We start from the raw sequence: 11,637 nt of genomic DNA, 5'->3' as shown, positions 1-11,637 counted from the left end.
AAAAGCAGCTGAAGAGGGAACGATAGATAGGTCAGGCTGCAAAACCCAGGCAATCCTATCTTGCTTTATTCTTTTTGCACCTACATTACTAAATTAGGATTGTTTTCAATCCTCATCAATGTTCCACTCAATATTATGAATGAGTGCCACCATGTTTAGCCTCTGAGATGCTGCAGCTTTCTGACCCCAAATTCTGCCAACTGATGGTCAGAGTAATATATAAAGGCCCAGATACTAGAGCGCAAAAAACTAATTTCCACAAAGTTTACAACAGCCCATTTCCATTATGTCAAAGCTCTTGCAACTGTCTCTAAAGACAGTAATCATGTTCTCTTTATCTGCCTCAATACTGTTATAGGGCTAATTATTTAAATGACCAGAGCTGTAACTCCATTAGCTATCAAAGCAGGTCTCTCAGCAGTGGGTGAAGGGTGATTGTGTGTGGGGGAGGGGAGGGGAAGGTGGTATGGGGGTGGGTCAGGACATCCTTGCTAGTTAAGTTCGGAGTGATTTTAAAGGTAGTGTACAACACTCCTCTATTTCAGGCCAGTACTATCGTCCCTATACAACTAACGTTAGAAAAGAGTATATCAAAGGGACTGGTGATGGTGAAATAATTATTGAAAGAACAGGAGCCGAATATGGACATCATGAAGAAAGCCTTGGTCTAGCCCTGTGATCCTAATCAACCCCAAGGTTTATTGCCAAGAATATCTGCTGAGGTCACAGATGTCAGAGAATGAGGCAATGAAGAGCACAACAAAGACCCAACCCAAAACTGGTCAATATCACAATAATAAGGCAGAGCAAATGAAAATGCAATTTTTGAGAACCGAGAGCCACCTGAGGGGGATGAGACCTAGTTGACCATTAAGGAAATGAACTACAAACTTTCAATGAGTGAAAGAAACCCAAATGAGTCTTTTTGCAACCAGAAATTACAGAGGAAAGGGGTCTACCCAGGCGTTCCAAAAGACTCAAGGAAGTTGTACCATCATTTGAAGTAAACCTTCCAAGTCACCCAATGTTCTTTGGTGCGATCATTGTAGAAATAAAGAGGCCTCTTTGGGATCAGACCGTGAAGTCTTCCTAAACTTTAGAAGGATGAGGCCGATCAAAAACTCATCAGCATGATGGTCTGGCCGATAAGAAAAGGAGTGACTACCTTCAGCAGAAGAAAGGTACATGTCCAAAGAACCAGTTTGCCTAGGTAGAAGCTGATGTATGGCGTTTTGGTGGCAGAGCTTAAAGTTTAATGGCCTTCCTGGCCGAAGCAGTGCCTACTATGAAAGCCGCCTTGAGGGCTAGAAGTTGAGTGGACAGATATGCAAGGGCTCAAATAGTGAGCCCATGAGAAACATTAGGCCCAAATTAAGGTCCCATTGGGGCATGCTGAAAGGGTTAGGTGGGAAAAAATGTTGCAAGCCCATAAGAAATCGTGTCACAACGGGTGACAAACAGGGAGGGCCGATCCATAAAAAATATAAAAAAAATGCAGATATGGCCAAAAGGAAATCTTTAGTCGTGCCTGGGACAGGGCTTTGCCGGGCTAAAGACAACATGAATAGTAAGACCCCCAACATGGAGGCTGTGGGCAGGTCAACTTGGAGAGAAGCACCAAACCACAAATGTGCCCCAACAAAAGTCATCTACAGTTTTTGTCGAGGGACACCTGACTGCCAAGATGATGTTGCATATCTTCAGAGGTACATCAAAGACATTTAAAAGTCTCTGCTCAATCTCGAAGCATAAAGGTGGAGCGAAAGTCGGTTCGGATGTAGGACCATACTCTGATGCTGTGACAGAAGGTCCTCCCAAAGGGGCAGAATGATCAGAATACATGTCCATACTCTGGAGTTCTTGATACCAATGTCTCCTTGCCCAGTCCGGAGTCACTAGTACGACTTGGGCCCAGTCCGTGATGATATATTCTTAAGAACTCGGAGCAGGAGTTGTATGGGCGGAAGTCCCTGGTTCCAGTCTAAAGATAACATGTCTCCAAGTGAGAACCACTTTGGAAACTCCAACAAGAAGAACTGCTGACAATGAGAATTTTTGGTGGTCATGAATAAATCGAGTCAAAGTTCTCATTCTCAGAAAAGACCTTGCACCAGACACCATTTGTGATCTGCAAATGATCAAAGGCTCAACTCATCCCCTGTGGCATTCAGAGATCCTGCCAGGTGTACAACCACACCCCACCCTGTTTGTTGCACTATCACATGGCGGGGATGTTGTCCAGGAACACCTGAACCAACCTTTCTTTGATGGATGGGACGAAGGCTTTCAATGCCCTCGGCTCCAGAAGGCTGAGGTGGTGCTGGGACTCTGCCGGAGACCAGAGTCCTCTGATCTCTACACCTCTCTGAAGTGGCTGCCCTAACCCTGAAGTGATGCATGGGTCACCGCAGTCCGTTCCGGGTGGGGTGAGAGAGAGAAGGGTCTGCCACTGGGCTATTCATGTTTGTTAGCCACCAATCCAGATCTTTTGCAGTCTGTCAAGATCTAGACCAGGTCGAAGAGATTCCCCTGAGAATGCATCCACTGGGACTTGAGATCCGACTGCAGAGCATGCATGTGCCATTGGGTGTGCTACACCAGCACAATACTGGAAGCCATCAGGCTCAGCAGCTTCAGTCAGTCTCACAGAAATCCAGGATGTGGTTGAAATATCGGTATCATAGGCCGAATGTTCTGCACTCGTCACTCCATAGGGAATGAACAGAACTGCAATGTGTCCAGAACAGCTCCAATGAAAGGGAGCGTTTGGGATGGAGTGAAGTGTGACTTCAGTATGCTAATAGTGAACCGCAGCAAATCAAAATGTGCCGCCGTCTGGAGTGGGCTGAGTCCACCTTCAGCAACAAATCATCGAGGTAGGGGAAGATTGTAAGCCCTGACCTTGTATGATGAGCTACCACCATTGCCAGCACTTTTATGAACATCTGGGTGAACTTGTAAGGCAAAAAGGGAGCAAAGCGAACTGGAAAGGCTTGTGGTAATGACTGTCGGCTTGCAGGTTGCGGATGTGAAAATAAGCATTGTACAAGCCCAACACTACAATCCAACATCCAGGGCAGACGAGACCTGAGCCAAGGTGAGCATCTTAAATTTCTCTTTCCACAGAAAAGTGTTGAGTGGTTGCTGATCTAGCATAGTCCGCTGTCCTTTTTCAGTACCAGAAAGTAGCAAGAATAGCAACCATATCCTACCTCTAGTGCTGGCACCCTTTTAATGGCTCCTTTGGCCAACAGAGCCTGCACTTCCTGATGGAGCAAGTAGAGATGGTCCTCGGTCAGCCGTTCTGGAAATGGTGCAAAGGTGGAGGGCTTTCCACAAATGGAAAGGCATAAGCACACTGCACAATTTTGAGCACCCACTTGGAGGTTGCTGGTGTTGGATCCTGCTTCAAACATTATAACTGTGTTGGGTGGATGGCTCTCTTAAGTTGGCCTCAAGGCTGCTGTCATGGAATGGGTGAAAACTGCTGCTGCGATTGGGAAGCCTGAGAAAGGCCCAAGGACCTGGCGGTGGCTCAGCTTTCATGAAAATGCTCAAGTGCAGAGTCAGCTTTGTAGCCAAACAAGCAGAAGCCATCAAAACACATGTCAATCAGGGATGATTGCACCTCCCCGGAAAACCCAGTGGACCACATCCATTCATAGCAACAGAGTGCCACGGCAGACACCATGGCCTTGTCTAGAGACCGTCGGGTCCAGCCCCACCTAAACTTCACTGCGTCCCAGTTGTCCACCAAGGCTTGGTTTAGGTTGGCATGGCCTTCTTCAGGGAGCATGGGGAGTAGCTGTGCAACAGAGTCTCATAATTCTTGGGAGTATAGGCCCATAAGGCATGCAGTGTTAATCGAATGAAAGACCAAACTGGCTGAAGAGAATATTTGCTTCCCAAAGGTATCCTGCCTCTTCGATTCCCTATCTGGTGGAGTAGAAGGGAATGAGTTTCTGTTAACTTTGGCTGTTGAGGCCTGTACCTCCAGGCTTTCAGGTAAAGGATGCTGGGAGAGGAAGGTCAGGTCTTCAGGGGCATAACAATGGCGATGGCCATCATGCTATGCACAAGAGCCCCTAGCTTCCTTAAAGAGGAACATATGCTACGCAGAGCTCGCCCCTTGGTGAACAACCTCTGTTGCAGATCAAAGACCTTCACTGTCCTATGCATCACTGTTGCGAAGGATGTGCCTTCTTCTGAAACATGGCTCAGAGGGGAATGCAAGCCATTGTATGGGGAGGTGTTAAGGCCGCAGGAGTCCCCTAGGTCCAAGTATCAGTTTTCTTCCTGGTCAGGGTTGTGTTGAAAAGACCATACCCTTTTTCCTCAGCGCCCCCCTCACAGATAAAGGGGTTGGTATGGTCTGGCCAGCACCAGGGTGGATGTTGAGGTGGCGCTGAGGATAGGTTTCTCATTAAGCAGCACCGGTCATGGCTGGGGGTGAGAGAAGGGTGCTGGAGCCGGAGTGGGTATAGGCACCCATGTCAGCATCACCTCATGGATCCATGTGGCCCTAAAGGGGCGCCAGAGGCAGTCGGTGGACCAAAGATGGTGTGCATGGCATCACAAAATTCTTTTAGCTTGAGGAGTATTTCTGTGGCTTCTGGGAACTCGTGGTAGTAGGTGTAGCAGGGGGCGGGGCTGGATCCTGGCTCTGTAGCTGGTGTAGAGGCCAGGAGGCCAGAAGCAAGGTGTTAGGATGAGGAAGCCAAAGAACCCTTCAACTTCTTCTTGTGCTCTTTGGAATTACCTGGCTCGGAGGAAAAGGTCTTGGAATGTTAAGGCAATGATCTGCAAAAATGGCATAAAACCTTCATCTGCAGTGTCACCAAGAGCTTCCTCGCCCGTAAATGCACTTGGGGTGCACAGACTTGCACTCAAACCAGGACTTGGTGTTGTGGTCCGACCACAGGCACCAGAGCCAGACCAAGTGGGGATTAAACACAGACATCTGTCTATGATATTCCCTGCGAGGTTTAAATCCTGTATGTTTTGCAGAGGCCATTTTCTAGCATATGGGGAGCAAAAGCTCAAAAACAGTTGGCAAAAGGGTCGAAAAAATTGGTCAAAAAATGACAGTGGAGTCTACCAAATTAACAATCTGTGCTGAAGTCTATCTTGGACCCTTAGTGACGGGATCAAAAGTCGTAGCAGTCGTGCAATGGGCCATCCAAAGATCTGCGCACACAGCCATCTGTTGGTACGGTAATTAGGGGCATCTAAGAAAATTATTAGTTTATTCAAAGCCAATAGGTGTCTCAAATACGAATCCTGCATGCACCTAGGTAAAGAAAACTTTGGGAACTTCAGGGACAGACTGAAATAAAGGAGGAATCCACCCTCATCAACCATGTCCAGAGATATTGCATCGTTTTTTAAACTTAATTTCACCAGTCTCAGCACCTGCCTTCATATGTAGCCACTTTCCCAACAGCTGCATCTTACAATCTAGCAGGCTACTAACATGAAGGAGGTCGCGAAGTAAACAGTCCAACATCCTAATTGAGAGACCTTTTAAGTAGAAACAGAAAATGTACTGTTTTTAAATGCAAGATCACTTCTTCGTTCAAATACACTTTCCCCCACTTCCTTTGTTAGTAAGCCCCTGAAGTACAAATGGCCGAAAAGACTGAATGCTTAATAAAACGTGAAATATTGCGTTCTCTATAACACACACAATCATGTCTAACTCCTTCAGTGATTGTTTCAGCTTGGCCAGTAAACGTGCTAGTTTGCCTGGTTCCATCTTCACCTAGGTAAACCCAAGACATTTGTCTAGCTAGTACATTCGAGAAGTCACCCCACAATTTTTCTAGACAATTTTCCACTGCCCATTGACTTTAATGGTAATGTGAATAAACCATGTGTTCTAAGGATTTACTACTTGCATTCTCATTGTTCAGTTATATATTTTAGATGAAGTGTGAGTCATTTTCTACGAGTAATATCTGGTAATAAATATTGCGTTTTTGTGTAGTATTGAAGCTTGCATCTTCGGAACTTACAGCTGTTCCTGGGCAAGGGTAGCCAAGCACCTGTGAGCAAGGGGATACTTCATCGAGACTTCATAACACTCAGCAATTAATTACTAAATTGTGTCAAAGAGTGGTGAACGCTTCTGTATCTCATGTCAAACTTTCAACATCACCCATCTCCCCTGCTTTCCTATACTGAGGTTCTCACAAAAGAGTTTAAGAATTATATGGAACACTTCTTACCTAGATTCAAAGCATCTTACTGTGCAGTGGCTCTGGTAAACAAACAGAAATTAGATTACCAGGAATAGTAGTAGAGCGACTGATCATGCTTGCAGCGGCACAATGACTTCAGAAATTCATTTCTGAAAATTAATATTGTGTCTGTCCGATTACCCTCCAAGTTCGCCATCTGTGGCAAACATACATTCAAGGAGATGGAAGTGAACAAGTCCAACAAATAGCGCAAATAAATAAGAAACTATGCCTCAGCAGGAGGGAGCATTAATTTGGAAAATCTAGCCCCGAATTGGAATACTGCTACTAATCCAGCTGAAGTAGTTTAGTGGGTAGAGAGGATGACTCCCAGGTCATAAGACATTACTGAGAAACAGTTCTGAATCTGATCTCTTCTTAGCTAATGAGAATGCCCAAGAAACGTCTGTGAAACATTCAGTCATTTTTTTAAAAAATACATGAAAACCAAGGTCCACAACCAAAAAAAACGTAAATACTGCACATAAAGAGATTCATTAAAAAGCTAGGTGATTACGGATAAGTGGATACAAAAATTCTGTTTAAAGTTTAAAACTCAGATTACTGTCCCATGAGGGTGAAGATTAAGCACCCATATCTAGCCAGTAACAAATAATGAAACCACATATCAATTTAAAAAAAATATTTAATGCTGCCAGAAAGTATAAAAATACAATGGGAATGGCAGTAAAATACAAAGCATTTGTGAATTTACTTCTTCAATTCATACAAGCATTAGAAAAACACTTGACAATACATTAAGTGAACTGTGTTTGCAAAGTCTCATGCTGGTGGAGTTCTTCATCCTCTGGATGTAGTAGTTTACGTTGTAAACAGATAATGTGAGGTCATCCAAGTATCTATCAAACCTCACTTTTGTTCCCGAAGAGGGTGTCATGTCCTGCTTTGCATGTCAAAGGTTCGCAGTTTATAGCTGCACAACATTCACAAGTCTTGGAGTTTTAGGTGTCAGTCAGTCTCGGCCTATGACACACAACGTAAACAAAAAACAAATCACTGATTCAGTACAGAATTAAAAATACATAATTAAAATGCATGTAAAAATTTTGTAATATATTCCCACATGCCATCTGAAATAAAAAACGAATATACTTTGCTAGTGCCTGCAGTAAGATGGTCAAGCAAGTTCGACCAAAATGTCTTGAACTGAAGTAGAGAAAAGAGGGTTAACAAGTACAACACAAATGTAAAAACTCAAGTTTAGTGGAATTCCTTACAGAAGCAAGTTGCTCAGCTACGCCCAATGGGCAACAATTACTGCTCCAAGCCAAAATGAGTATTTTGAGTTCAGAAATTGGCGATTTAAATGTAGTTTGTATTTTAACTACCTGCAGGTGTTTGGTGGGCTCGAGGCTTTTTCATGTGAGGCTGGGATTAGCTAAATTTTCCGAGGATGCCGTATATATTAGTACACCATACTCCTAGTTTCGAAACAAACAAAAACTAAGACGCATGAAATGGTTCCATGACATTTAATTCATGAATGGACATACATACACTGGACCATGAAAAAAAGGTCAAACCTTTCTCTTCCTTTCAATAGTACTTTCAAAGTCTTATATCCAAGTGAATTTAACATGCACATAATGTGGTTCAACGACTTCAAAACAAACATGAGGCTTAGTAACCATTGGAAGCACAGCTTTTTTGTTTTCGAATACATCAATTTGCCAAGTGATGATGCATGCAAGTAAATATAGAACTATTAACTACTTCATTAAGGTTGTTCTGTAAAGAACATGTGGAAGGAACAAAGTTGCTCCAACTGTTTAATATATCTGAAACCTTTTATGTACACGATAAAAGTGTTGAGAGCAGTCAGAGACTTTCATAGAAGCCTAGTTTGCTTGGGTTATGTGTGTATATTAGGATGATTCCACAGAGGATGGTGAGGTGGGTAGATCTAAAAAAAAAAAAATGCAGAGCCGCTGGCATGGATCTGCCCATGTGATGAAGGTGAAGAACTGCATTTCTCTAGCCAAAGTAAGCTTGAATTTACAGGTAGGGTGGATAGGCCGTTGTAACTGGGGGAAGAGATGGCAACAGAACCAGATTTAAGTGCATTGAAACAAACAGGCAAGTTATTTTCACCTGGCCTCCATTCCTTAATGGTAGACAAGGCAGTATATTTTACAACTTAAATTTAACTCTATTAAGAGGCGACAGACAAAAACAATGGAGTGTTATCAGCACAGAGGTGTTGAGGAAGTCGAATGAGACATAACGAGGCAATGATTATTGGTAGAAGAGAGGATTCACAAAGCCACTTTTGGTAGCTGTGACCAAGTGTAAGGACCCCTTAAAAAGTTATGCCACAATAAATAGCGCACTAAAGAAGAACACAATAAATTAAAGCGGCATATTCAGAAAACAAATAATACACCGTCACATGGTAGCTGTGAAAGTGTAAAGGTTTTGGGAGGGAAGGGGGTGAAATTCTAGCATCAATAGGTTAAGTACATGAATTTGAATCCACTAGTAACTGCAAAGTAACCACAAATGTATCTCAATATTCCCAAGGTAGAAGGTGCTTTGGACAAAGAAATAGGAAAAAACTATGGACATGGAAAATAAAGCAATTTCCTTATATTGGCCAAACATCAAAATTGCCTTACATTTAGAAGCCTTTTTATGTTTAGATAAAGACCTCTTGTCAGAGCAAAAGCGAAGAATTATTGGTTTCAAAGTAAATCCTTTAAAACAAAATTGCTTTGTATCTGGTAAGTACAGTACTTTCAAACGTGAAATGTTATTAGCAAAATGCTGTAACACAAGAATATTTTTGGGTCTGGTGTCCACCCAGTGAATGATGGAACATAAACATTCAAAGAATATGGCTTTTGGCGAGCAACAGGATGTTTCACTTATTTGCTCCTAATGTCAGAAACTGGATGACTACTTGGAAAATGAAAGATGCCATATGTTTGCGTCTAGTGACTCTGCCTTGACTACAAAGGTTTTACCAATAGTTTTCTCTCATCAGGATTAAGAAAGATAATTTGGGATGTTTGTGGTACTGCTGCAAAGGAACAAATCATATTTAGCTTGTGCCAATCCCTCTCATCTCAAGCTTTATTCTTGATTAAATAAATCGATAGTTATCTAAGGAACATGCATTTTTCTGAGGCTCTGGCCCAGACCATTTTGAAATGCAGTAATGTATCAGTACAGTGATACTGCTGCAATAAATGCCGTCCGCTGCTACCATGCCAACATAGATGCAGACCTAAAAGGTGTCTGGAGAGACTAGACATTTTCCACTGTTGTCCACTATTCGTGAGCACTTAGGTTCAGGGCTATATTCTATAAAAGAATCACTGAGCTTCGGGATCTTGATACAATCTCTAATATATCTACATCTTTTACTCAGTCAAACCAAAATCCATTAGAAGCAGTTTACCCACCCCAGAAAACAGGACATTTTATAGATTCTGGAAAGGGAGGAAATGAAAAAAGGTTCAGGCATTTTTCAGAAAAACTATAGCTGGTAGTCCCCTTTTTAGCTGGCCTTAGAAAACTTCAATAAAAGCAGGTAATTCTTTAAATTATGAGGTATGGGTGATTTTAAAATAATGGCCAATTCCACTGGAAACAATGAAATGTCGTTCTCCCCTTTGCTGACCAAAACAACTAAAACATGCATATCCAAGCACACTTACTGTGGTGGACAATCCTTTTCAAATTCACTTTATCAATCAGGAGTTATAAGAAGGTTGCATAATATGCAAAGTTGTATTAAGTTTCTGGAATGCAGAACTCTCCAATATGACAGCTATGGAACCAGTTATGGATCTTCAACAGTTATTGTCTGGGAACATTTTCCTCACAAAGAAACAGCACTGATTTGATTAGAGACTGCACTTACGCACAGTTCCAGGGCATGCTTGACAGCAGATTCTCCTACTTATAGATGTCCTGCTATCATTTATGCATATGCATTTAGGGTTGTATAGATTTCTCAAATACATGCTTTGCAAAAGTGTGTTTGTTCAAGGAGCGTAATAATGTATTACTTTGAATACATTTATTCCAATTCCTCACATTGTTACATTGGTTTAATGGAGCTTCAAAAATAGAAATCATGCAGATGGGGCCACCATAATGTTCAAAATGCAAATTTTATTCCCTGGGGCATTAATATGATCTTACGTGCAATGTACTTGTGCTCAAGTTGCTTAGGAACAGAACTTGATGCACCACCAACATCATCCAGACTCCACTGATTGTTTTGGTTTCATTTGTTTTCCATTTAGTCAAAGCATGGCACGTCTATCATAAAATACAAAGTTAATGCATCAGGGAAAACAGCACCAGGGAATACAATCTTATTTTAAAAATAAATAAATGCTTCACTTGACAGATACTGTTTACAATGGAATTTGCAACACTACTAGGAACCTGGCAATGGGATTAATCCAATAAGGCAAAATTACTTCCTTATGTATTACCATTGCAATTTGAGGTAATAGTTGGGAATACCTACATGTAATATTAATTACTCCAGATCCTTGTCTTCCTCATCAAACCAATATGGGGTTTGGCAAACTTCAACTTGAACTATGGGTTTACTGTTAAGTAGTAACCAGTGTTTAGAAAGAATCTACCCAATTATCCAATAATCATTGTAGTTTGTGATGAACATTTAATCAGTTCTTTGGAAGATGAAATATCCTGATTTTTGGACTCCTGGAGTAGTTTAATATGGTCCATTCCAGGAACTTTATCATTGTCTTATTCAGGAGTAGTTGGTCATATCCTCTTATTGCCAGTCATTTACATGTCTTCAGGTTTTGAGATGTTCATTAGGTTTGCTACAGCTTATATTGGCACAAAGAAGTTCACCCCTTCGAATGCTATAGATTGTTTTTTCAGATAGTAACCTTCAGCATGCAGTATTGAGACAGATCCTGTGTCTAATATTAATTGGTATGTTTGGTTATTTTTAATGTATGGGGCGAGGCCTAGGTAATCCTAGATATAGTTGAGGTGACTTATGCCCCATCTGTTAGATGATAGTTGACCTATGCATTTTTCCTGCAGTGTAAGAGGTCCCTGCCAGACCACCAAGATATCATCTATATAGTGTTCCCAGGAGATAACATTTTAGGTATTGGTAATGTTCACCCCAGATTCAGTATTTTTCTACCTCACCCATGTCTATGCAAGTATATAGTGGTGCAAATTTGGCCCCTATTGGGGTCCCTTGTTTTTGCAAGAATATACCCACGTTGAATGTAAAAACATTATGGGTGAGACAGACGTTTAACATCTGTGATCATCTCATTGCTCTCCAGATATTGTGGCAATTTGACTGATAAAGGTTTTCTGAAGACTGACCACTCAAATCGTCGTTATGCTGTAGTCCTGCCAAGATTCT

At 42.0% G+C, this 11,637-nt stretch overlaps 1 protein-coding gene across 1 annotated transcript in view; it reads right to left on the bottom strand.

Annotated features, from left to right (window-relative positions):
• Positions 1 to 6,867: 6,867 nt before the first annotated feature.
• Positions 6,868 to 11,637, bottom strand: part of PTPN2 (protein tyrosine phosphatase non-receptor type 2) — a 323,265-nt gene continuing 318,495 nt past the window's right edge. Inside the window, exon 10 of the mRNA XM_069219931.1 lies at positions 6,868 to 7,223. Coding sequence (XP_069076032.1) covers positions 7,202 to 7,223 — 22 coding nt within the window. The 3' untranslated portion in view covers positions 6,868 to 7,201. The remainder of the gene's footprint in view (positions 7,224 to 11,637) is intronic.

Source organism: Pleurodeles waltl, chromosome 2_2 (genome assembly GCF_031143425.1).
Source record: "Pleurodeles waltl isolate 20211129_DDA chromosome 2_2, aPleWal1.hap1.20221129, whole genome shotgun sequence".
NCBI lineage: Eukaryota > Metazoa > Chordata > Amphibia > Caudata > Salamandridae > Pleurodeles > Pleurodeles waltl.
The sequence above is the reverse complement of the archived record's forward strand: the minus strand, read 5'-3'. Positions and strand labels throughout refer to the sequence as shown.